Source organism: Lissotriton vulgaris, unplaced genomic scaffold, assembly GCF_964263255.1.
Source record: "Lissotriton vulgaris unplaced genomic scaffold, aLisVul1.2 SCAFFOLD_490, whole genome shotgun sequence".
Classification (NCBI taxonomy): Eukaryota; Metazoa; Chordata; class Amphibia; order Caudata; family Salamandridae; genus Lissotriton; species Lissotriton vulgaris.
Genome location: NW_028240828.1, coordinates 500,059 through 527,686, shown reverse-complemented (window position 1 = coordinate 527,686; position 27,628 = coordinate 500,059). Strand labels below are relative to the sequence as shown.

The 27,628-nt window shown below is 46.7% G+C and overlaps 1 protein-coding gene across 1 annotated transcript in view; it reads left to right on the top strand.

Annotated features, from left to right (window-relative positions):
- The window catches only part of LOC147672520 (cAMP and cAMP-inhibited cGMP 3',5'-cyclic phosphodiesterase 10A-like), a 909,783-nt gene that overhangs the window by 713,566 nt on the left and 168,589 nt on the right, over positions 1 to 27,628 (top strand). The window contains exon 18 of the mRNA XM_086947973.1: positions 7,226 to 7,337. Within this exon, the coding sequence (XP_086804099.1) occupies positions 7,226 to 7,337 (112 nt within the window). The remainder of the gene's footprint in view (positions 1 to 7,225; positions 7,338 to 27,628) is intronic.

The window sequence follows — 27,628 nt, the reverse complement described above, 5'->3', positions numbered from 1 at the left end:
GCTTGCCATTAGACTTCCCAGCGCTTGTAAGCGCTTCGCCTTTCTCCTCTCTTTTGCCTGGGACTGTGAGACCGCCCTCGGCTGAGTGTTGACGCCGAGGGCTGGGATCTCATTTTGGCCGCCATCTTGGGGGTAGGACTCGTCACCCTCGCGCTCTAGCAGCGCTATAAAAGGGAAACGGAACATCTAGCAAGTGATTACCAACTGCTACCTACCTTTTCCCTCCTGAGGCGGAAGCCGGGAGGTCTCCTTACTATTCTTTGGCTTTTAAACTTAGCGTGTTAGACTTCGTGCTGCTATTTTAATTTTTTTGCCTTGTGCAGCTCGTGCTCGCGCTTGTGTTATAAGCGTGTAGGAGCACAGCGCTGCTTGCCATTAGACTTCCCAGCGCTTGTAAGCGCTTCGCCTTTCTCCTCTCTTTTGCCTGGGACTGTGAGACCGCCCTCGGCTGAGTGTTGACGCCGAGGGCTGGGATCTCATTTTGGCCGCCATCTTGGGGGTAGGACTCTTCACCCTCGCGCTCTAGCAGCGCTATAAAAAGCTACCCCCTCCCTCGGCGCAGATCCGGCGCGACCGCTGATCGCGTCCGCTGCGCGGGAGTCGTGCCAGAGTCCTGCCCGTCTGCGCCCGTCAGCGTCCCGGAGGCGTTCGGCGTGGCAGGTACCTCTGGCCCTATGCTTTCCTACTCCGCTCAAGAGCTCTACTCTCTGCGTAACTGGAATGCGTCTTGTTACTCAGTCTTTCCTGGCCGTTATAGGGGTAAACATAAGTGCCCTGCCTGTCAATGGCACCCTGTTCGCTCCCTCCCCTCCCCTATCCCTGTTAAGGATTGTAGCATAAAACACCTTTGTCTACTCCTTAATACGAGGTCGTTGCACCAACACACTCAAGAGATTTTTGATCTCCTCTCGACGACCAGTCCTACCTGTCTGATGCTCACTGAGACATGGCTCAATGATTCCTCTCACCCGGACATTGTGGCAGCCATCCCCACTGACTATACCATCCATCGACAGGATAGAGACAAGGGCAGGGGGGGAGGACTTGCCCTGGTTGTGAAAAAATCTCTTCCGTGCACGGTCACGCATACACATCCCATCGCAGGGGCTGACTCTTTAGCCTTTACCATCTCCCTATCGCCGCAACAAGCGCTGAAGGGTCTGATTGTTTACAGACCTCCGGGCCCAGTGGGATCCTTTCTTGATGATCTCCAGCAGGCTATGTCGGTCCTTGTCCTTAGATCGGAGCGGTGCATATTGGCGGGAGATTTTAATTTTCACATGGACGACCACCAAGACCAGGATGCCATCAAATTGCTGGATATTGCATCCACTCTAGGCCTTTCCCCCTATCTCTCTGGTCCGACCCATGACAAAGGTCACACACTTGATCAGGTTTTTTCCACCTCACCTATTATGGCTGTAACACTTCTGCCAGTCCTATGGTCTGATCATTATCTTGCCCACTTCGAAATACCATCTATTACGATTTCTCCGGCCAGTGCCATGAGGCAGCAGGGTAGCAGCTATAGGGCACTCCATCGGGTGACTCCAGATATGCTAACGCAGGCTCTGGCTTATCACCCCTTGTCTTGTACGGGCGACCTGGAGAAAGATCTGGAGAGCCTGCAATCCTGGCTTCTTGCCAGACTAAATGAGCTCGCTCCTTTACAGCCACCCAGGTCTGCTGCCCAACGGGTCTCTGCCCCCTGGTTCACGGAGGAATTAGCCCATGCCCGTAGGCAATGTAAAGCTGCTGAGCGGGCTTGGAGAGTCCAGTATGAACCTGAGGCTAAACAACGTTATAAAATCATGATGAAGTCATACCATGATTTAATTCTTCAGGGCAAGAAATGTTACTTTGACAAAAGGATTGAAGACGCGGCTAACTCCTGTAAGGAGATTTTTTCAATTGTGCGTGAATTCACCAGCCCCCGGTCAATCTCTACTCAGGACACTCCGGTGGAGACCTGGGCCAACACTATTGCTAATTTCTTCACCACCAAAATCAGGCAAATTCAGGATTCTTTCCCTTTGAGATTTTTAGATGACCTGTCTACTTTGCCGACTGAGACAGCTCTCCTGTCGCCTCCCGGCCCAGTTCTGCTAGACTTTCCGCCCCTTCAGGTTGCCGCATCCTTAGCCTTGATGAGGAACCTTAAATCAGGCTCACCGTTAGATCCGTGCCCTGCAAAATTCTTAGCGAAAATGGCAGACGCCGTTAACCCCATAGCTAATCCCATCCTTAATCTATCCCTGAGTCAGGGTTTTCTGCCCCAGGCCTGGAAGCAGGCCATGGTCATCCCCCTTATCAAAAAGCCTAATCTTGACCCAGAGGTGCCTTCCAACTATAGGCCAATCTCGCTCCTTCCAGCACTTACCAAGATCCTGGAGAAACACGTGCATAGCGTGCTTTCTAACTTCCTGGAGTCTAACGAGTTACTTCATGAATCCCAATCGGGCTTTCGTTCCAACTTAAGCACCGAAACGGCGCTCCTGGAAGTTTCTGAGATCGTTAAGGAGGTGCTGGACACCGGAGGCAGGGTGATGTTAGTCATGTTAGACCTGTCGGCGGCGTTTGACACCGTCCCCCATGAGGATCTCCTCACTAGACTTCATGACATCGGTCTAGGGGGGACGGTGCTCAACTGGTTTCGTTCCTTTCTGGCCAACCGCCGGCAGACGGTCTGGGTCCCACCCGGGTCCGCCGAGATGCCGCCATTGGGAGTCGGAGTGCCTCAGGGCTCTGTACTGAGCCCCACTCTATTTAACATCCTTATGACCCCTCTGGCGACACTGGCGGAGTCCTATGGGGCCCGGATCGTCTCTTATGCTGACGACACCCAGCTTCTGTTCACCTGCTGTAAGAGCGAAGAGTTCGATGGAGAAAGGATCCGAGAGTGCCTTGGGGCTGTCTTCAATTGGTTTCAACACAACAGCCTCAAGTGCAACTCGGACAAATCCGAAATACTATTCTTCGGATGCTCATCGGAACCAGATTGGCATGGATGGTGGCCTGCTGACATGTTCCCTCCCACTCAGTCCTCTAAGTGGGCTAAGAACCTGGGAGTTAAAATTGACAACGAGCTCTCGCTCAAATCCCAGGTTTCTACTCTTACGGGAACATGCTTTAGGATCCTCAGAATGCTGCGCAAGTTCTTTCCCCTTCTCTCGGAGGAACATCGGAGGATCACTGTTCAGGCACTCATAGGATCCAGATTGGACTACGCAAATGTCCTATACCTGGGTCTGCCTGAATATCTCCTCCAGCGTCTGCAGGTTACCCAGAATGCTGCTGCTCGTGCAATTTTTGGCCTGCACCGCCGCACCAGTGCCTCTAACCTCCTTGTATCCCTTCACTGGCTTCCGGTGAGGAAGAGGATACTGTTCAAGGCCATGACCCTTGCCCATAAGGCCTTGCATGGCAATGGTGCCAAATATCTTCAGAAGAGGTTGGATTTCTACCGACCCACACGATCCCTCAGGTCAAAAACATTGGCTTTGGCTCGGGTGCCACGTATCAAAAGGGCTCGGCTAGGCGGCCGGTCCTTTAGATTCCTTGCTCCTCAGTTACGGAATTCCCTACCGGTGTCCTTGCGGAATACCGCAAACCTGCTTGTCTTCAGGAAAGACTTAAAAACTTGGCTGTTCTCGGGATAGTCAGTCTCCTCTTTTAGGCCCCTGTTCTTTTATTGTTATGTTTTCCAGCTCTTTCTTTGGTCTGGAGCACAAAGCGCCGGGACACTCCTTTGGAGTAGCCGTTGCGCTATAAAAGTCCCATTTTAACATAACATAACATATTCTTTTGAATACATTTTATGTTTCATCCTTCATTAAAGTCCTCCTGGACAATGCGTTTTAGGGTGTAGGTTTTCTTCCTCTGAGCAGGCTGCATATCTACATTTTTATTAAATGTACTTCACTTTTTGGAAAATTGTGAGAGTAAACTGAGTTTATTGCTTATTCTTTGGAAGACACAAGTTTGTTGCTTTCTCTGTGGAGGGGATAGGTAATTCATTTGTTCAATATGGGCTGACCTCTGTATCTCACGCTGTGGGGTAAGTAGAGTTAGAAACAATCTGATGAAGACTTCAAGATGCAATTTCCATACCTGTATTCAGTCATACAATTTATGGTTGGAGTTTTTTGGTATTATAAGAAGCTCTTCTTGTTGCTCTCCCACAATGCTTTTTGCATCTTTCTGGAGTTTATTTACTATCTACCTGTAGTCATGACAGACTGGTTTTCTTTGAGAACTTTTGTAGGATTGGTTCGTAGACCCTCCTCTTGGGGGTTATAGCTATGGTATTTAATTCAAAAGTTAAGACATCTGCGCCTATATGTCTCTATCAGATATAAAAGTTACTTGCCTTCGCTAACGTAATATCTGGTAGAGACACAGTCTATCCACAGATTCATTAACTCCCTGCCCATCCTCACCACTCTGCAAGTGTCCTATGAGGTAGGGGTTATACCCTTTTTCAGTTCTGGTTTTATATACCGGTGATCACTATCTCAACTTCTGTTGGGACTTAACAGACCACGTGGCCTCGCTCATAGGTTTTGCTTAGATGTTACCATACCGTCCATTTCCATATGTGTGCAGTCGGTAGGGTAGGGGGTGTTCTCTATTTCCCACTGGATTGGTCATCAGTGGGTGGTATTGATTTATTTGTTCTTTCTTCGAAAGTCTTGGGTATAATCATACCTTGCATTGGCACTGCCAATATGTCACATAATGGGGTGAATCTGAAAGAGGCCATTACCTATAGATTCCTTTCCTTAGATTTGACCCCAGGCGTCAGATTGGATCCTGAAAAAAAAAATTGTAGCAGTACCACCTGCGCATCAGTAGGTGGCTTCGGTCGACTCCACATTCGGCGTTTTGGTCGCCAGGATGACGGTGCAGTGTCTACTTAGACGCAGCCCCTGCACACTTACGTCAGTTCTTCCATTTCCGCGCTAGCCAGCACAGATCCAGAGAAAGCGTTCTCCTATTCACTTTTTAGACTTTTGTTGACATCTTTTTTGAGTCTACCGACTCCTGGTGCACGAGGGATGTCCCGCCGTCGGCCCGGTTTCAAGCCCTGTGACTTCTGTCACAGGTTGATTTCGGGAACCAATCCGCACGTGTGTGCCATTAGTGCCTGGAGCGCGACCACGACCTGACGCCATGCTCCTACTGTCAGGCCCTGAATTCGAAGTCTTCGCGGGAGCTGTACCGAAAGCTTTTCGAGGCCCGGCAGCCTGCTCTGCATCGTTTGAGGTCCTGCTCGAGGAGCCATCATCATTCGAAGTTGAAGCACAAAAAGAAGGCGAAGAAGCATAGTCGCTCTTCGCCTTCTCCCCATCCGTCCGCCAACTCAACACAGGACCCGAGGCGTCGCTGCTGCCCGGCTCCGTCTTCGGAGCCTGGTGGGACGGCCCCACGCTTACCTCCCTTTCTGGGAGCTGAAGCCTCCCCTGCTCGAGTTCGTGCCTTTTACGAATCCCTCCACTCCATCTTTGAACAGCTCGACTCTCCCGGCAGGCCTTTGGGCCCAACAGATTTGGCTGTGGGCCGTAGGCCTTCGATGCCGGGGGCTTCGGTGCCGCAGGGCCCCCTTGGATCCTGGCCTGGATCCGGATAGGCACCAGTCAACCTCAGGGTACCTTCCCCAGCACCGATTCCAGTGGTAACGCCGGCGTTGACCCCAGCCTCACCCCTGACTTGGACACGGCACCGGACCAACGTCGACTGATGTCTGTAATGGCACCGGAGGGTACTTTTGTACTGCTGTTCATCCCTGGCATTCTCTGCTGCCCTGAGTGGCAGCCAGAGGAGGGTGAGGAGGACTGGGAAGGGTCTGGTGATCCTCTAGCAGACCAACTTGAGGAGCCGGACTGGTGAGAGTAGTTGGGTGGGTGATGCCAGTGGTGTGCTTCCCTCCCCAGACCTTGGAATGCTTTCTTCCCCTACCGTGGCGATGTAGGAGGGAGCCTCCTACGCTGTGGTGTTGCGTAGGGCGGCTGAGGCCTTGGGCCTTGAGCTTCCTACAGTGACAGTCGGGACTCACCTCCTGACTGAGGTGCTTCAGCCAGCAGCGGCCTCTTTGGGGCCCCTGCTGGCTTCTAATGAGGCCCTCCCTGACACACTTCTGGGCACTTGGTCCAAGCCCAGCACAGGGATAAGATGATTGCCCAACGCCACTGCCCAGCCCTGGGCGACCCTTTTTTCCTCTCCCAACACCCTACCCCCGAAAGCTTGGGGGTCCAAGCCTCAACATCCAAAGGAGTGTTCCCTACTGCTCCCCAATATAGGGAGTCTAAGAAGCTAGACCATCTTGGGAAGATGATGTTCTCCTCTGCCAGCTTGGAACTGTGGTCTGTGAACACTGCATGTCTCCTTGGCCGTTACACACACTCTGTGTGGGACACAGTTGCGCAAGTTCTGCCACTGTGCCTAGAGGAGGCCCAGGCCATGCTCACCCTGTGGAAGAAGGTAGAGACGCAGCAAAGTTCGCCATCCGGTGTGGGCTAGATACCGCTGACTAGTGAATGTTGGGTGCATAGTGGCAAAAAGAGACTTAGTCAAGAGATGGGGCAGCAAAATCGAACCTAGCTGCAAACCTGGGTGACCGGGATTGAACAGATGCATACGCATTGAGAGTTGTATAAAGACAGAAGTTAACCGCACACATGTGAGAAGATTTGTGGGTGGAGGGGTCAGAAATTGACATCTAAGGGTATCCTGCAGAGCAACTGGGATAAAGGTGAAGGGGACATGAAGGCATAAGCACACTTGAGAAGGTGAGGCAGCGAGGAAGGACAAGCACGCACACGCGCTGTCTCGGGATGGGGAAGGAAATGTGTCTCTTAGGCTAGAGATACGTATTTTTATGGGGTCTTAACTATATGTATTCTTCAAAGGATTTTTGGGTTGTTGGGTTAGAGAGGGTGGGAGGAATTAAGGCTGGGAATGTTGTGAAAAGTGTCAATATATTTTTGACAGTTTTTTTTAATCTTTATATAATAATAGGAAAATATATTGTTGAAAAAATAATGAATCTAGGAACATTTGTCCTTAATAGTTGACCATATTAAGTGTCCCTGTCTATCAGTCTAGTTGATAAGGATGTTACATTATAAATCATGTAAATAACATTGATGCGTGTAAGGAACTTGAAAACACGTTTTAGTTACTATTACAAATGGTGTATTGACAGTGCGATTTTGTTTTCGTTTAGGGAACGATTGATCGGTTTGCTGATGACAGCCTGTGATCTCTGCTCGGTCACAAAGCTGTGGCCAGTGACCAAACTGACAGCGAACGATATTTATGCAGAGTTCTGGTCTGAGGTAAGTATGCTCCCTGCAAATTCATTTCTGCGCATGTTTGAAACAAAAGTTTGCACAGGGACGTTGATGTAGAAACCGTTCTTTTTTTCTTCAAGTCTTCACTAAATTATTGGATAACTATGGAAATTATGGGTAAATATAGGGACGTGATCCTGTCTTGTACTTTTTAAATTATATATTAAAAAGCCCAAAGGTTACAGTGATGTTATAGTTAGACCGACACTGGTGAGATGTCATCAGTGATATCTCTCACCACATAATGAGTGATGTAATATGTGAGGTCAAAAGCAGTGCATTGCGGGGGCACAAGTTATAGTTAACTCAGGTAGCTCTAACGGATTAATTTTGTACGGGTGAAATGTCAGCCTAACTATAACGTCCCTGTAACCTTTGGTTTTTTTTTTAATTGAATTTCTGAAGTTTTTTAAATTCTATTTGCTAACTATACCATCCCTGTAACCTTTGGAGTTTTTACGTGAATTTCTAAAGTTTTTTTAACTAGCAGTCCCATTTGCAGAGAGGTGGAGAAAGGGAGCTGGGCCTCCAACCAGCTCTCAAGAATTCCACCGCTTTGGACTTACAGAAGTAACCAGGAGGGCTTCTTGGCCCCCAAGGTCCCTCTGGAGCCAAGGGGACTTTACAGAGTACAGATAAGGGTCCCTGAGACAGATAAATAGGTTGAACAGGGGGATATAGTAGCCAACAAATATAATTTCCCTATATATAATTTTCAAAGGGTAGCATATCCACAAATCTACATGTCCCAAAGACCAGTGCTATTGTTTCAAAAGTAAAATTCATTACATTTTCTGATGTAATGTATAACATAAATATAGATAACACATAAGAAAGTAAAATTATAATGAAGGTGTGCATCAATAATTATGGAACCCCATAATCACAATAAGTAGACCAATAAATAGTGTATAATTACAAACTTCAAAACAGATCACAAACCTGCAATAAATCAGGTACATACAAAAAATCACAAAACAAGAGACAATGATATCATGCACAAAAATATGCAATACAAATATTTGCAAACAACACAGGAAAAACGCCGACACGCATTTCGGAGGTGAGAGATTTTATGCCAATTCCTTCATCAGGGCGCTGTGAGCATATGTAGGGTGGTGGCCAGCAACCTTCCTGGATACAATTACTAATTCCTCAATGTACAGTAAAAGGGGTTCAATAAATATACATATTTCATAGGTTGGGTAAAAAAGATGTCATCTGGTGACATAGAGTATTATAGCTTTAACAGGTCAATGTCGGTAGCTCTTCTTTCCCCCCTAAAACTGAATGCTAAGGGTAGCTGTACTGCCTTGTCATTGAAGAACAAAAAATGGAAAGTGGTCCACGGAATACGATACCAATATAGAAAAGCCTCAATAGCGAACATTCAAATAGCGCAGTATAGCTACAACATGGTGAGGCTAAATGCCAATGGGACCATCCGGCAACAGATGAAACCTGGAATGAGGAGTTGCTAAATCACACAAGGGGAGTTTGAAATACTCCGCTCCTCCTTCTTCTGACGAATGAGTCACAGCAACGGATAGGGCTGTCCGTACAATCTGGTTTGAAGTTTGTAATTATACACTATTTATTGGTCTACTTATTGTGATTATGTGGCTCCATAATTAATGATGTACACTTTCATGACCTTTATGATAATTTCACTTTGTGTAATCTATATGTATGTATTACATCAGAAAATGTAATACATTTTACTTTTTAGACAATACCACTGATCTTTGGGATATGTCAATTGGTGGATATACTACCCTTTGAAAATTATATACAGGGAAATAGTACTTGTTGTTGGGACTTTATCCATCAACTAGTAGTGCACCGGGAGGCACATTTGCAGAGTGGTGGAGAATTGGGGCGTGGCCTCTGACAACTTCTCAGCAATCCTGCTGTGTGGGGCTTACTGGAGGTAACAGGAGGGGTAGTTGGCCCCCAAAGACATCCTTGGGGACCAACTACCCCTCCTATTACCTCCAGTAAGTCCCATACAGCATGATTGCTGCATTCTAACAGGCCACACTCACTTTCTCCACCACTCTGCTAATGCGCCTTCTGGCACGCTCTTGATTGAGGGATGAAGTTCCCTTAGCAGCTGAGGGTCCTTGGGGGTCAACTAGCCCACCTGTTAACTCCAATAAGCCCCACACCGCGGGATTGCTGAGAGGTGGTCAGAGGCCATGCACCATTTCTCCACCACTCTGCAAACACGGCTCCTGGCACGCTGCTGCTTGGGTGATGAAGTCCACTCTAGTCCTGACCCCCTCAGGACGCAAGGGGACCTCACCGCCCCACCAGCAGTGCACTGAGAGACAAGTTTGCAGATTGATGGAAAAAGGGGCATGGCCTCTGATCACCTCTCAGCAATCCCACTGTTTGCGGCTCACTGGAGGTAACAGGTAGGCTAGTTGGCTCCCAAGGACCCTCACCAGCGAGTGGATTTTATCCCCCAACCAAAAGCGCTCCAGGAGGTGTTTGCAGAGTAGTGGAGAAAAGGGGTGGGCCTCTGGGAGTTGCCCTCTTCGTTTTTGTTTTAGGAAGGCAGGCTGTATGCCCTTCCGCCCCCTTCCCTTGACCCTCTGGGCCATGGGGACCCCATCCCCTGGGGTCTGACCCATTTTGTATTTTTTGTATTAAAATTAAAAGGGAGGGAGCTGCGCAGCCCCCATTTTTGGGGCTGATTTAGGCCCAGAGTACCCCATCCCCCAGGGCTATGACTTTGTTTATAAAAGTTTTTTTAAAGGGTAGGGGGGGGGGGGGGGGACACCAGGCCCCCCTCTCAGGCCATTTTAGGCCCTGGGGACCCCATCCCCTGGGGCCATTTCTTTTATTTTAAGGGAGGGGTGCACGCGCACCGCCCCTCTCCAGGCCAATTTTTGCCCTGGGGAGCCCTTTCCCTGGGCCCAGACATTTCTTTTTTGTTTTGTTTTTTCTTTTAAAGGGGGAAGAGCGCCTCCTTCCCAGGTCTTTTTCAGCCCCGGGAACCCCATCCGCCGGTGCATGGCAATCTAGTAGTAGTAATAATAATAATAATAATCTTTATATGGATAAATAAAAAAGAAGATATCCTTAAAAGCATTTCACAGTAATTCCCACAAGTCAGCACGTTTTTAAAAGAAATTTAAGAGCACATTTTAACGACAACTAATCAATGAAGATCATCCGAATCATGTTGCTCAATTTCTGTTGCCTGTTAAAAATTAAAACGTTATATGACAAGCGACAAAACACCTAACATTAGAACAAAAGGGGTTTGATGTGCTGACAGTTGACGACGTACAACTTATAAAAACAAAACAAATTCAAGAAATTGCTACTAGTTGTGCAAAAATGCCGTCCAAGTAGAGTAAGACGCTAGTCAGTGACAACAATTATGATAAAATGCAACCGGTTATCAACAATTTTTAAAACTTAGAAGTAAAATACGATTTGTGTTAAACAGCTAGACAGGGGAGAGCAGGGGTTGCTTGTCCTTCCGGCTTTTGCGTAAAGCTGCGGTGTGCGTGCCATATGTAGGTTGTGAAGGCAATATTTAGAGCTGTATTTTCAGGGCTTAAAGATGTGATAATTGCTTGTTTGCAGGTCCGAACACCCAGCCTATTCCACTCTGCTTTTAGTTTGCGTCTTCTTTGGGACATGAGGGCGGGACATAAGCAGACCACGTGCTCCAATGTTTCAGCTGTCTTACCGCACCATCTGCACGTTAAATCTTCCGTACTGCGCCGCCAAAAGGGCAGATCCTTTAAGAATCGCCAATCCCCCATTCAAAACTGTGTTTTAAATGCAGTGAGTAAGTACAAGAAAGGTAGATGGCAGGGGATATCTGCCCATAAGAGTTCATAACTGACCATGCATGACTGCGTTTGGACAGGTGCGCTTTATCAGTAATAAGGGAGCTCATTCTGATGACTTTTTTAATACAGGTTTTAAATGCAGTCGTGCTAGGGTTGAGGGCCCATAGGTCGCCCGCCGACATTTCACAAATAGAATCCGTGAAAAGGCAGCCGTACGAGCCCTCTGGGTTTTTCTGGCTGATCTCTAACCAAAAATAAAGACTCTAAAGTGCCTATATCTGCTATTCTAAGTTTATGACCTAAATTTAAGTATGTGCCGATGTTGGAGGCCTCGTAGTTTAATAAGCCTAGTTCTAGCCTGATCTGGGCAGCGGAGGCAGATTTAGGCAAATGGAGTACTTTTTTATAAATTTTGGTCACAAGCTGATTTAAGGTTGTGTTTAATTTACCCCTGAATATCTCGATGCCATACGCCAAGGTGGGCCCAACTTTCACTCTCAGGATTTCCAGTAGGAATGAAAGTGTTGGACCAGACAGCTCTTTTGAGGGCTTAGATAGTGACCTGTAGGGTCGTGGCTTTTACTGCAATCTCGTTGCGCTGTTCGGTAAAATTACCCCTAGAGTCAACGTGGACCCCTAGGTATTTGTATGTGTTTCCTGTTGTTAAACTTATATTGTTATATAACCACCCACCACCACCGTTGCGTTTCCTTCCAAAGGTTACTACTTGTTTTTTTTAAAAATTTACTTCAAGTTGGTTCTTAGTGGTATAGCTGTATAGTTTATCCAAAAGCCTTTGCAGCCCGACCCGTGTAAGGCTGAAAAGAACCAGATTGTCGGCATAAAGGAGATTACTTATTGATGAGCCTCCGACCTTAGGGGGGTGACTGTTTATTTTGTCGAGTGTTACCGACAGGTCAGCTATAAACAGGTTGAGGAAAAGGGGGGCCAACACGCATCCCTGTTTGACACCTCTGGTTGTCATGATTTTCCGCAAGAGATGCGTGCTAGACCCCAGCTTCACCTGGACCCGTGTGTGAGTACAGTTGGATTATCGCTTCCAGGAGTTTTTCAGGAATCCCCCATTTTTAGTTTTTCCCATAGTGCTGCCCTTGGAACCCGGTCGAATGCAGCTTTAAAATCAACTAAACAGTGCACAGCCCTGGATGTTGAGAGCGTTTTGTCGATGATTATGGACAATGTGATTAAGTTGGTCATAGTCCCGGAATTGGCAGTAAAACCTGTTTGGTTCATTGGAATCAGTTCGCGCAGATCTGCCCATGACCTCAGCTCCTTCAGTAGAATTCCTGCGTAATGCTTTGCCTCGATGTCTAGGAGGGCAATTAATCTGTAATTGCTTGGAGTTGCACTGGAGCCTGAATTATGGATTGGATACATTATTGCACTGCGCCAAGAGTCCGGAACTATTGAAGTTCTTAGTGCAAAGTTGAAAAGGTTGGTTAAGTGCCTCGACCAAAGAGCAATGTTTGATTTAAACAGACTCTGAGGTAAGCCGTTTGGGCCCGGGGCCCCGTCTGATCTTGCTTTTGACACAGCCTTGTTAACCATTTCTTTTTTTCTTTTCTTTTTTGGTGTAAGATTTTATTGAAGTTTGCCATCATTACAATGTCAGTACGTCGCATCATAAGAAATCGTTTCACATTCAATCGCATTTCTGTACTTTTACACAGCTATTCAGCCGACAACCTTCCGGTCCGGCAGCAAACGTTCGGTATAGTGCAAAATACAAAAAGGATACAGTGATAGAATATGTGACATCTTACTTTTATGTTATTTTTTGTTTTAAATTTAATAAGAACAGAAAAATTAGACTCCTGCATAATGTATAGTCACAGTGAATCATCACAGTTGAGTTCAGTGTCGTTTGCCGGTTCCAGATTCCCAGGCTACTACCCCTCCCTCTCTGAGCACCAAACTAAGTGAAGCCCTCATCAGACGAATCCTATCCCCCTACACTCATCTACACCTATCCCCCTGTCTCATTCATCCAGCTCGTCATCATCTTCTGAGCTGTCGTCCTCTTCTTCCGGCAGTAGCTCACACAAATCCCCCCTATATCTGTTCCATGCTTCCCAAACCTTGTTCCACTTGTGGGGGTTGGCACTCATTGTATACACTGTGCGTTCGGTTAGCATAAGTCTATCCATCGTCCTACACCACAGTGCTAGAGTAGGTGTTTCTGCCACTCCCCATCTCTGTGCAGTGTCGCCTTTGGCCACCATAGTCCCAATAGTGAACCATTGTTGTTGCCGTAGTGTCAGATCAGTCCCCTCCCACACATTCAACAAGCACATACGCTTTTCCGGTGTCAAGGAAGTATCAAGGGTCTGGGAAATGGTGCGCATGACTTGCTGCCAGTAGCTCGAGATGGCCGGACACTCCCAAAGCGTGTGCAATAGTGTTCCCTCCTCCCCACACCCCCTGAAACCATAAGGGGTTTCCGCCCTATTCATTTTGTGAAGAGAGGTCCTGGTGTAATATACTCTATGCAGTATTTTACGTTGTATGAGCCTAACCCGGGCTGAAACCCCCGCCTCCCTTGGTGATGCTAGTGCGGCATTCCAATCTGTCTCGTCCATGGCACCCAATTCAGCCCCCCATTTCTCTTTCAATCATTGTAAGGGGTCCGGGAGATTGTTCAGTAACTTGCGGTATGTAAGCGAGGTAGCGCGTGTTTGCATAAAGTCTGTGAGAAGTCAGTCTTCCAGAGGTGAGGACTCTGGAACAGTGGACCTTGGTTCAATTACTACCATTAGCGCGTGTCTAATTTGTATGTATCTATAAGTGGTAACCATTTCTTGAGTGATCTGGATATCTTCACTGCGAAAGTCTACACAATTTGTGGACCTGCGCACGCTGTTACTTGGGAGGGCTTCTGTCTCTTTGGGGGAGCGGCTTCTTATTGGTGCTGTGGTCTCCGGGGTCCTAAAGTGGTCGGTCAGGAAGGTGGCGTAGTCAGATTCTTGTATATTTGCCGACCCAAAGCTTGATGGACACGAGTTGGAGCGAGTGATTAAAGCCCAGAATTCTTGTGTTGCGTTTTTTACTTTCCCATAGTAATTTGGCCCAAAATTGATTTTGATGTGTTCGTTTGTCTTTTTGTGCGGCCATTCTGAATGATTTTTGTGCTGATTTGTACACATACAGGAGCTCGTTATTTCCTGGGGGTTTTGTAAGCGCCCGCAAGGCATTGTTTCTGGTTTTCTTCAACGCCCTTGAATGATTTGAAAGTGAAAACTGCCGGATGGAAGTAGCATTGTGCAGATGCTGTTTGACGGGAAAAAGGGTGACCAGTTGTGAGCAAAGCATCGTCCATACAACAGTCGGGGAGGCCATCTGATCTGTTCCACCTTTAATGAGAGCCAGGCTTGCCTTCATGATGTTGGGACTTATGTCTTCACTCCATCTTAGGCACTTCAGATTTTCAGTATGGATTCCTGTGCTTGTTGTTAAAGCTGATTTATGATGCTCTGGCTTTGTGTTGAGGGTAATGACCTGGGGGCGGTGATCACTTTCCAGTCGCGGTAGAATACTGAAGCTGGCCAGATGTTGGAGCAAGGCTGAATTGCAGATGGTATAGTCCAGGTAGGATTGCTTGTCGCCTTTTGTCCAGGACTTTGGAGGAGTATCATCCGTTGATCTTCCGTTCATTACCAAATATCCGGCTCTGTAGAATTGCAGCACACAGAGTTCTCCCAGGGCGCAATGGACTTGGTTTAGGGGTTTAGATTGTGCCGGTGCCTCAGATAGTGTAAATGGAAAAAGCCCTTCATATTCTGCAGGTTTACACTGGAAGAGGTTGGTGGTAAAGTCCCCTGAAACAATACAGTCTGAATCGGGATAGTCCCTAGCGAGCTCACTCATGATTGTTGATAGACGTGCCAGATGACGCTTTTTTGTGCGTGTGCTTGGGTTGATGTAGACATTAAGAAATAGGAGTGTGCGTTGCTTGAACCATGAGTTGATTTTGACACCAAGTAGCCAATCTTTATCCACTTTTAATGGCACAATCGGGCCTTTTAAGTTGTTTGAAACATAAATTGACAGGCCCCCTTTTGGGTGGCCATAGCGGCAGTCTCTGATTCCCGGTTTCCATTGTTCGATAAAACCAGTGACGGGACAACTTTGAGTAGCCCACGTTTCTTGCAGGGCTATTAGTGCGTGCCCATATATAAAGGAGTGTGTCTCTAAGTTGGTTATTTTCTGCTGGTGGCCGCTGATGTTCCATGAACACAATGTAAAGGTGGAGTCTGCCTGAGTGCTTGTAGCGGTTGCAGGTGGGGGTGATTGGGATCTTGCTTGTGCCAGTGCTTTGTAGTTTTGGTTCTCCGGGGGAGCTTCCTGTGGTCAGTCTGTTTTTCTACTGGACAGGGCGCCGGGAGCCATCCCCATTCTTGGGTATTGTCAAGGTTAAGTTCACCTGTTGGGGAGGTTGTCTGTGGTTCTGTAATTCCTAAAACATTTTTTAGAATTGAATATGGCCTGGTTTTGAGTCCAGATGTGAGGCTTTCAGCTTTTAGCCGGGCGCCTGACTGGTTTAATAACACTGTGGGGTAACCTGGGATAGAGTACAGATAGATTCTGATGCCCCATTCCCGGAAAGTAACCTTATGGTCCAAAAATATTCCTGCCCAGGAGGCCTACCTAAATGGCACCAAGGTTACCTCGGATGGTTGTGTACCTCTTGGAGGAAGGAATACAATGGAGTTTATGTCATCCGATGTTAATGCTTCAAAACCCGGGATGCCATTCACTAATTTTATTATATTTGACCTGTTTAGGGTGTCATGCCGCCCCTTTGATTTATATTCTGGAGCTAGGAGAATAGTGGTGTATTTTGAAACTCTTTTGGACCCCTTGATACATGGACTTTGGTTGGACTGGATGGCTTTGTCGGCTGGGAAGCCAGTATCCAGTCCCCGTTGGAGTTGGGGCTGCTGTCGAGGAACTAGACTCAATGTCTGACTGTTTGTTAGAGAGATTAGTTTATGATTGTAAATTGTTTTTGAAGGGATTATTTCAATGTTGAGTTTTTCCAGCCGAGGTGGGGTCGGTGGAAAGGCTGGTTGAGGTTATGTTAACGTGCCTGTAGTCCTCGGTGTGGCTAGTTCATTGGGTGTGGGCCTCGGTTTTTCTATGGCAGGCTGTGGCTCTGATGCCACTGTTTGAGCGGATGTCATGTTTGAATCGTAACCACAATCAGGGGTTTTTTGACAGGGGCTTGGGTGTGAATCCCCTTTTAATTGGCTGTGACTGACGTTTTTTGAGGTTGAGGGTGGTGGTGGAACACTTGTAACTTTTTTGTTAGATGCCGTTAAAAAGACAGGAAATAGTTTCAGAGGGACGGATGTTTGATTTGCTTTTAGAATATTTCTTTGTTTGCGCTGCTGTTTGCGCTCTCTCTTGCTGCAAGGTTCTGAACTGGGATGGTGCAGTGAGATAAATAACGGTGATGGATCAAGCCCTGATCTTTGGACTGGGTAAGAGTGGTCTGCTTAATTCAGACACTCTGTTCATCACCACCCCCATTTCTGAATCGTTTTTGGCCACTATAGGTGTGGCAGGGTATACTCAGACATGAGTCCCTTTCTCACTGCACCATCAGGATTCAAGCAAGCTGGGCCGACGACGGCTGAAATGCCAGAAACCGGTCCCCGGTAGCTTGTCTCCTTTCTGGTGAAGAATTGGCTTGGTAGTTTAGTCTGCTCTGTTCCCATGATGCACTGGGCCAGGGACAGACTGATTTGCATATAGCCAGGTTCTGAACTGGGATGGTGCAGTGAGATAAATAACGGTGATGGATCAAGCCCTGATCTTTGGACTGGGTAAGAGTGGTCTGCTTAATTCAGACACTCTGCTCATCACCACCCCCATTTCTGAATCGCAGGGTGGCATAGGGGCAGACAATGTTTCGAGATTAGGAGGTGCGGAAGCAGCTGGGCTGACAGGCAGCCCTGCCACGTTGGGGCTGATAGGATGTGTTTGCCCACTTACTGACCCGGTGTTTGGGGCCGAGGCTGGGACCGGTGCTAATGTCATTGAGGGTAATTGAGGTTGGCGAGGTTTTGTTTGGTTGTTGCTCTGGCCTATTTGGGGATCTTGTTCCCCACTCGCCTGAGTCACAGTTGCAAAAGATGTCGGGGGAATGACTGATTCTGAAATTGGATTTGAGGGGATTTGCGGTTGCTTGCAGGGGGTTTTTGGTGAACCGCCTCCCTTCAACAGCTTAACCTCATTTATTACAGTGGATAAAAAACCTGGCAGTGAAGAAAGTGAGTCAATAATGGGTGAGCAGCAACAAACCGACTGCTAGTTTTGAAGATGATTGTGCTCTATGATTAAGTTGTTCAATTTATCCAGTTTATTGTCAATCCCTGCTGTGAAAACTGCTAGAGTATTCAGTAGGTCGACCTGCGTGTCTAATTTGTCAGAGTGATAGTTTAAGGCGGTAACTGTCAGTTGAAAGGTTTGGGGTAGTTGAGGCCAAATGCTCGATATTGTAGGGGCTTCTTGATGTTGGTTTGCTTTCAGGATAAGGTTAGGGGTGTTTGAGGGTTTTTAAAAAAAGAACAGGTCCGCTAAAAGTTGGTCATTTGAGTCAGATTTTGGGGGTGATTTTGATGAAGTTGTTATTGCTGTTAGTGGTGAGAGTAAATATTGTTGATAACTGGTCAGATCCAGGCTTCCCTTTGGAGAACTGGGGATATGTGGTAGGGGGGGGGGGGGGCTAAGTATGTCATTGTTAAAGGGATGATAATTTTGAGCATGAATTTGTGGAAAAATTATTTGAAGGTGGGGTGCTGGGGTAACCTCCTTTAGCACAGCAGTGTGTTGTGGCGGCAGTGATGGTGAGGTCTCTAACTGCGATGGTTGACGTGCTAAGGAGTGTAAATCGTGAGTGAGGATCACTGGACGGGGTTGGGTAGAGCAAGCCTCTTGCTTGTTGGTGACATAAGGTCGATGAGACTGACTCAATAAAGGTTGGTGACTTGGTAAGTAATCTTGGGTCATCCTCCCGCAGCCTTCCCTGGCCGTTATCTGGTTGTTAGATGCAGACCCAAAGATGTAGACTTCTGGAGCAGAAGCAGGATTTTTGATTGTTGTAAGCAGCGTTTGCGGTGATTGTGTGCTTGACTTTACCGATTGTTCTAGGGTGCTCGGACAGGTAGCCTGCAAGGGTTGAGGAAGAGAAGTAGACTTTAGCATGTCCGGGGCTTTTTTAAAGTAGTCCAATAGGGACCGGGGTTTTAGACCATTTGCAGCTGGTGCCTGTTAGAGGAGCGTGCTGCTGTTAGGGTGTTGCCTTCCATGTGAGGGCGAATTTAGAAACTTCAATGTGTCCCAGAGGGCCCGAGGGCTCGTGTGAATAGCCAGGGGTCTCTTTGTCGCTTGCCGCCTGGTTTGACTTTTTCCTTTTTGTTGCGGTGGTGGTTTTTCTAACTCTCCCCGATCTCATTGCTTCTGTGGAATGGCGTGGTTGCTGGAAAGCGCTGGTGTAGGGTCCAATGCAGTGGGACCTTCTTCCGGGCCTGCAGTTGCATGTTTCTACTAGCTCCTGACTGTATCGTGATATCAAGGGACGTAGGAGCCCCTAAAGTCTGCCTGGCAAAATATTCTCGTCTTAGCTTGTCTGCCTCGTAGCGGGGAGGTCGGATTTCAGGTGTCAGGCGCTCCTGCTATTGCGGTTACTGTGGCATGCGAAATGGCGACCCCTTGCTCGCTGCTCCCCGCCCCAGCCAACCTGCTCGTGGCCACCCGTTCGCCGAACCGACCATACCAGGGGCCTAGGGTCCGTGCTTAGTTCAGAGGCACGCCCCCCCTCCCCAGATGCAAAACCTCAACCAACGGGGGGGGGGGGGGAGTGGGAAATGCGTGAGCCCTCATGACCTGGTCTCCGACGGGCGGCAGAGCCGACCGGGTGCCCACAAGCCTGGGGGGTTCAATGGCGAGGGAGCGAAGTGAGCGAAGGGGATGGAGCCACAGCTGGAGAGCTGGGGAGATTCCCCAAGAGCGCCCTAGGCAACCGACCCGGCGAGGAACAGGTAGCGGCAGGGGGGAGACCACGCCGAGCAGAGCGGAGCTAGCACCCTTCACGCCGACCAGGGCTTGAGAAGTGCCATCAACGGTGACCCGAAGGGGGTAACTCCGGGGCAGGTTAGGGCAGTTTAGGACAAACAGGCCTCTTGGGGGAGCACCATGCGAACCAGGGAGAAGCGAGGTCTTGAACTCAGCCTGGACTTGGCTCACAGCCTACACGTGGCTGTGTTATGCCGCCGCTCACTGCCCCTCGACTTACTTGGTTTTACTTTCTATGCACCGCACCGCCGTCGCCTCGTTCTCGGGCCCCCTGGTCACCAAGTCCGCGGCAGTCCCAGGCCTAGATCCCGGAGGCTTGGATACGGCTCCGGCAGAAGCTCCGCTTGCTAGGCCAAGCTCCTCCCGCCTACAACCAGCTACGCCTCACCACGTCAGTACGCCCTGCACGCTACGCCTCACCACCGCTACGACCACAAATGAGTGCATGGCAATCTACTTGGGGACTGCGGGTGCCTGAAGCCACCACGGACCCAGCCAGCTCCCCACTCCTGCAGGAGCCAGCTTTGCTTTTTACCACCAGGGAGCTTCCCTGGATGGAAAAAGAAAAATGCTCCTCTTTGAAGCAAGAGCATTAAAACCAGAGCACTACATTGTACAGGGAGGGAACAATGGGACATTGCTGGAGCCGGCCCTGGGGGGGTGGGGGTCCCCAGGGCCATTTACTGCTCCACGAGGGGGGCCGTGAACCCCCTCCCATTTTTAAAATAGCCCTGGGGAGGGGGCTGGCGGTCCCTGGGAATGCGTGTGGGGGGTTGGAGCCCCCCCCCCCATGCATTCTTTTTCTGTATAGCCCAAGGAGGTGGCACAGTCCCTGGGCTGCGGCGGGCCACGTCCCCACCCCCTGCATTTCAAAACTTAGCCCCAGAGGTGGCGGTCCCCAGGGATGCGTGGTGGGGCTGGAGCTCCTCCCCACGCATTCCAATAGAATATAGACTCAGAAGTTGGCGGTCACCATGGCTGCAGGAGCCCACACGGGCCGTCACATTTTTATTTGTAATTGCCCACAGGGCCCTGTTCAACTGGGGGCCTAAAGGAAACAAAGCACCGGAGCCAGTGCTTTGTTTTAAAAAAAATAATGCTGGATTCGCGAATCCACCACAAGTTCCGCCCCAATATTTTTGATCAGATCTCTGGCAGGAGATCAGGAGGGTTCACAGATCCACCGCTGCCGTATTTGCATATCTGAGAAATCTTTCAATTTCTCAGGAACTACTGAACAGATTTACACCATTTAACAAAAAGAGTGCTTTCTGGACCATGAGCTACCTTTTTGCCAAACTTGGTGTAACTTCGTTTAGCAGTTCGGGCTGTAGCCATGTCTAAAGATTCCTAAGAAAATTAACATGGAGAAAAAGCGTTTTGGGACACCCCCTTTTTCTCAAACCCCGCTTGACGAATCACGCTGAAACTTTCAACATAGCAGCTGCAGTGAGCGGCGTATTCGTTTTTAAATATATTTGCAAAAATTTATCAAACAACGCAAACGATATTGGCAGATGAAAAAAGGTTCTTCCTATAGAAACTAGGTCCTAACTAGAACTACATACTGGCGACTGCCAGTATGTGATCTATATATATGTGTGTGTGTATATATATATATATATATATATATATATATATATATATATATATAAAGTCCAAAGTCCCACTCACTTATGAGAACGTGCCCGACACCACCTAGCAGAGACAAAAGGATTTATTTTGGGAGTTCTGTCAGCGCAACAATCTGTATTTGAATGTAACCACTGGGCAGACGCGTTTCAGCATGTGTGCTTTCTTCAGTGCCGGTTACAGAGGCAGGACCTCACACCTGGGGGCCGTTCTGAATCTTACTGAAGCCCCTCCCATTGGAGCCTAGTCACGACCCCTCCTCTGCTTCACAGATGTGTTTCACCCTGCGATGACACTCCAGACTGCCGCATGCTGGTAAGTGAAGTCCAACGTAGATTCCCCTTGAGGAAGTAGGTAATCCACAACACTGAGCGGTGTCCCAATATTGAGGTCCTTGGCCCCCACTCCGCCGCAGCCGTCTGAATAGATGTGAATGCTGACACCACTTGTCTCTGCCTCGCGGTTAATACTGCTCCTCTCTCCCCGATGCAGTGAAGTGACACCCTGTGGTGATGAATCTGCATGGGGGGGCAACGCGTTTCTAGTTTTATATTTATATATATATATATATATATATATATATATATATATATATATATATATATATATATGTGTATATGTATGTATATATATGTATATGTATGTATATGTATGTATATGTATGTATATGTATGTATATGTATGTATATGTATGTATGTATATGTATGTATATATATATATATATATATGTATATATATATATATATATATATATATATATATATATATATATATATATACTATTTTCCATAGGAAATCCGCAACATTCTATTTGGAATAACTTTTGTGCCGGTTGATGAACCTTCACAAACTTTTCAAAACTGCTGGGGCGTTCCGGTCCACTCCTATCCTGAAAGTGTCGGGGTCATTCGTAAAGCTGGGGCCGAGAAAAAACAGTGGTCCCAGAATGTGTTTTCCCCGTGCAATTTTCCATAGGAACCGTTCATCTCGGCTACAGCCCGAACTGCTTAACGGAATTGCACCAAATTTGTCAAAGAGGTAGTCCTTGGTTCAGACTCGTGCCTTTTGCTTAAATGGTGTAAATCCGTTCAGTAGTTCCTGAGAAAATTACAATTAAAAGTACATATATATCTATGGCCTCTGTGGATCCGCGCATCCTGCGCGCACTCTAAGCGCATTGTCCCGATCACGTGCTGAATGATAATTGGCTGTCAGGTGGTTGTCAACAATCGAAACCAGCCATTTTGTGGCTCGGTAGAAGCGAGGATCTAGAAATTAGTGGAACAAGTGTTCAAAACATATAAAGGGGGCAGGTAAGAAATATTTTGACCCTCTAGACCTGCTTAGGGGGTCCCACAAGGACCCCTAGGGCCCAAACATTTTTAAATTTTTATTTTAAACGGAGAAATGTGCACTGGGTTCATGAATCCGCCATAAAAAAAATAAAAACGAAGCATGGTCTCCTGTGCTTGTTAAAAAAATTAGCTACCTGGGAGGGCCAAATCCCTGGGTCTAAAATATGACATTTGATGGGGGCTCAGAGGGGCCCTGAGAGCACCATTCCTCTGTGCTACAAAATAAACGGGTGAGGGAGCTCAAAGGTCTGTCTAAGCCCCGGGGATTACCACCCTCCCGATCTTTTTATATTTTGGGGAGGGGGGGCCGCGTGGTCTCCATTCTGGAGCACTCAAAAGCCTTGGGGAACACCACCCCCCAGGAGCGACTTCTGATGTGTCTTGGGGTGCCTACCCCCAGGACACTACTGTTTGCTATGGCAGGGCGGGAGTCGATGTTCCCGCTCTGCCATAGCAAACTTGAGGGCATATTAACAAGTGCCATTTCGCCACAATTTTTAATAAAAAGCAAAAAATGTGGTGTAAATTATATCGACCTATTTACTTGGCGACGCTAAGATGCATTAACGCATGATAGCTGGTTTGGTAACGGCTCGCCTCGTATCTCCAATGAGTTGCAATGTATGATTTCCCAGTGGCAAGGTAGGTGTTCCTATGACAATATAACATGGAAGAGGGAGGTATGACAACAGCGTTGTATTTATAAGGCGGCCCTGGATTTGAGGACCGATAGCAAAACTCTTGGTAATTGCGTTTTATGTCGGATCCTAACATCTGTTCTGAAGTAGACTTAAGCCTGTTTTAATATTCGAGGTGGATTGATATGTTAAGTCCACAGTCTTATATTAACAAGCTTTTCACTTGCGAACATGAATTATCGCTGCATTCTCGCGATATTGGGGGCATATTTACAAGGACAGCGTTAACATTATAGTCACTTTAGCATTAAAGCGGACATAATGGGCTTAATAATAGGCTTTTGAGAATTCGTGAGAATTCCAATAGAAGCCCAGGTTTACACCAGAACATTTTAAGTGTCCTTGTAAATATGCCCCTAGGTTTTGCAATGTCGACAATCCCGTCTCCCATTTAAATAGGCACAAAGTATTAAGTGAAGTGCACACTGTGAATCGTGAAGCAACACTGTCTGATTGTGATCGATAAAGAATTGCCCATTGTTGATTACAGAGTAGACAAATTGTACATGGGGTTTTGTAACGTCAGTGGCTATTCCTCGAGCCCTCTCGTGAGGTTAATTCGAAGAGTTGTGTTCTATCGTCTCAGTTTGCTTTCCCCTCTATCATGTAAAGGATCCTGGGTAAATATAACAGCTTCTGTACAGCCAGTACCTTTCAACCCTACCCCCAAACTGCTTACTGCCTGTTACCATAGTAACAGTTCATGGAACACTTAAATGAGCTCACAGGTCACAACTACACCACACAATGTTGCTAATTCAAACAGCAAGTGTGCAGGACTTTTTAAAATTTTCCATAGGAACCGTTAATCGCAGCTACAGAGGCTGGTAAAGAGTTAGCTTCAGTGTTATACTTCTAGTTATAGCATGGGTGAACAGGGAACTCCCTATGATACTTTCAGGTCTAGAGGAGGGAGTAACAATCTACAACAAGAAAGTGGGGGACCTCTATACTGACCTATATTTCTTTACACCTGAGCATTAAAGTCTCTTCAAAATTACATATAGGATGCTACATAAAACATAAAGTAATTCATTTAGACGTAGAATTTGTATTTAATTTCTTTCATTTATTTTATATCATTTTCATAAATTTATTTTTCTTATTTTCTAGTGATTGTTTTATCAAAATTACAAAACAGTGACATGGTAACATATGTACATATAATTTAAAAAAATGCAAGGTTGAGTCATGTCTTAACAGAAACCCCTAAACAGTACATATAAGGTGACTTTCACTCATACCATCATTCATACATACTTAAACTTTCATACTAATTGTCCTGACATTACTAACACAACACACAACAGTGAAAAAAGTGAAAAACATGAAAAGTGTCCTCTGGTAGACTCCTCAGAATATGGCTAGAACCCGTTGTGTTAAGTCTTCCTTTTTGTTTTGAGGGTCAATAGTCTTTAATAATCATTTCCTTTCTTTCTTCGGATTTTGATTTTTAATTTAATGTGAGGGTCTCTGATCCGTACGGCCTACGTACGTTTCGGTGATGTCATTACTTTGCTTCACCTTCTTCAGGGCCAACATAAAACTGGACAACAGACAGGTGCATACATACAGTTAAAACCAGGGGGTTGTCATTATCTGCAATAAGAGCATAAATTCATAAGAACAGAACAGAGTAGATTGTATGATTGCTAGCCAGCTGACGTGTGTAAACATGCATGACATGCAAGGTGTTGTATTATGTACCATCTCTAAGTGAGTTAAAGCAAAATTGTTTAACATGTGTCTTTGATGACACTATTTAGTCACTTATAGCGATAAAGACTTTCTGGGCGATCAATTCCTGACTCACTGTGTGGATATAAATCCTGCAAGAAAGATGCAAAATAGAGCCTGATGAATTGCTATGCTAATTTTTAGAGAGGTTTTTAATTGGGCTGTATGAAACTGCATATTTATGGATCCACAAAATGCATCTGTGTTTTGAATTTATAGCTGTAATGTAATTCCTCTGGCACCAACCGGTCGGTCGTTACTACTTCTTGGACCTGAAACGAAACACCGAAGGTCCAAGGTCTGTAACAGGTACTAGAGTATGTCCGTTGTTTAAAAATAATGAAAGATGGCAAATTGGAGATGTGCCTAGGCATCTGACCACACAAGCATGTGGGTCTTTATAGTAAAGATAACGTAGATAATATGGTGCCTTCTATCCTGATGTTTTAGTATTAGTGATATGTAGGGTTGACTAAGTTTTAGTGGAACTCTATCTCTTTTTATCTGCCCCTTCTGAGGTGCGTCTTGCTACCCATGTTATCTGCAAGAACGCATGTTATGAGGGGTGAGGACTTATCTTATTAAAGGTCTATTGCTGTAGAGACTCTATTTCTCTTGTCTCTCTATATGGAGTATATGTTTCTACTTATGTAACTAGACTTCTAGTTATAAACATCATTTCTACTTTTAATTTTTAAATCTTCTCTAAGCATATGATTATCACACTAAATAATAGTGAAATGTCAGTTAAAGAAGACGTATACACAGTTTTTTTTTAATTAACTTTTTTTAAACAAAAATAAATAAATAGAAACGTAACTTTAACATAACAGTATAATGAACAAAATGTGAGATGGACTCCAATGGTAGGAGCGTAGGTAACCTGCAAAACAAAAATGAAAATACGTCTTTAAAATTAGATCGATTTGATTAAATGAGGTGAGAGATTACATCTTTACGAAAGGCAAGAGTGCACCCTACCCCTCCCACAGAATGACCCTCAACAGTAGTCTGTAGGGCAGCACTGCTTGTAGGCTTAGGCCTATCTTATGGTATAGATGGTATTTAAAATGAGACAGAGATGTGACTGAATGAGGTCAAAGATCACAAATTAAGATAACACTTGGCAATATTGCTTATTCGCACATGTGCAGTATGCCTGATACATCCCACCCCTCTCATAGGCCCGTGCTGAAGAGGTGTCTTTAGGGAAGTGCCTTCTGGATCTTTAAAATGATTCAGAGATGAGACAGAATTAGGTTAGAGATCACGTCATTATGCAGGACAATGTCGTTTATTTGCAGCGCGTTTAATTGTAGGCATTGTGTATCTAGGCCGCTCTGCTTACCTTTTGCAAACACTGTTTTCAGCAGAGCTCACAACTTGAATTCTGCTTTGGTTCTATACTGCAGACTGTATTAAATCCAGCCTTAATTTATTTATCTGCAGAGTGGACAGTAGCGTCCATAACTTGAAAAGAGAAACAATTTGAAAGAGAGGGTGAGAGAGAAAAACAACGTTGAAAGTGTGAGAGAGAAAGTAATAGATGGAGCAGGAGAGGTAATGTTGATTCTGGAGAAAATCTTCGTAGCTCACCTTTTTGCCTCTGGTATGTTTCCAAGCATGTGCCGGTTCATAGTGCACCCTCAAGTTTAGTGATCTGAAAGATAGTATAGAGTTAGTAATACTAGAGTACATACAACTGTTCACGTATATTTCTGCGTTATTCCTTTGGACATTCAGGATACTGTATTACATCAACTTGCACTGCAAGGAGGTGTCTGTGCGCTCTTTTTCTCACAGAGTACTATACCCATGCACTCCCACTGCATAGCGGTGAGTTCTCATTACTGCGTACCCAGACTGTTGCACCCCATTGCAGGGCTCGACAAATGTACTCGCCCGCTCGCAAATGCGAGTGAATTCTGTTCAGGTCGAGTCAGTTTCAAGGCCTACTTGACCGGCCTGGCGAGTGCTATCTGAATAGGTGCAGTTACAGTTGAAGGCTCTAGGTGGCAGCGCATTGCGGTGCGGTGCGCGATGAAAGGCTTTAGGGGGCAGCATGTTCATGCACGCACGATAGGCGGAGTGCAGGTGGTGCGGTGCGCAGTTAAAGTCTTTAGGGGGCATCATGCACACACTGCCTATTGTTTGGAGGCCAGGGCCGTCAATCTTGTAGCGCGCGAAAGCGCTACCAATGACAGCCCAGGCCTGCCCCCGCGCTGTGCTGCTTAAAGTGCAGCAGTGACGTAGCACGCCACCACACGCGCTCTCCTCGGTGGAGTCGGGACTCAGTGGCAAAGTGCGGGACGATTTGGCAGAGGTGAGTCACTTTTAAATTTCTTTTCATTTACACGAGGCTCCGTCATGTTGTCTCACCTTCACAGGTCAGCCTCCGAGTCTACGTTTTCCTTTTCCAACAGCGTTAGCTTTCCTTTTTCAACAGCGGTAGGCTGGATGGGGTGGGGGCCGGTTTTATGAGAGGGGGCCGGTTTTGTTGCAGGGACCGATGTGGGCCTTGACCTGACCGACGTCACCGGGACGGGTCAGAGAGTCAGTTTAGTAGTATTAGACTGTTTGTACTCCGTGTCTCTCCTCGTGAAATATTACATGACGATTTTTAAAAATCTACCTGGCAGTGCACTATTGATGAAATGTCTCCGCCGCGGTCTTATGTTCACCCTTAGGGTTGGGTCTGGAGTGGACCTGGTGAATGTGATCATGCGCATTGGGGCGCGCTGAGTCACGCAATAATTTTATTATTTATAGCATGCTACCCGCAGGTGAGTCTCCTGAGTGTCCGTCCAGTTGTATGCATGTAATCCCCTGATCATGGCACTGTCTGGGGGCGTCGCGACCCGGCCGGTATCAAAAGCAAAAGGGTAGGCCCCGGCACTTTTACATATAGCAGCCACTTTATCACGTCACCAGGGAACCATGTGTC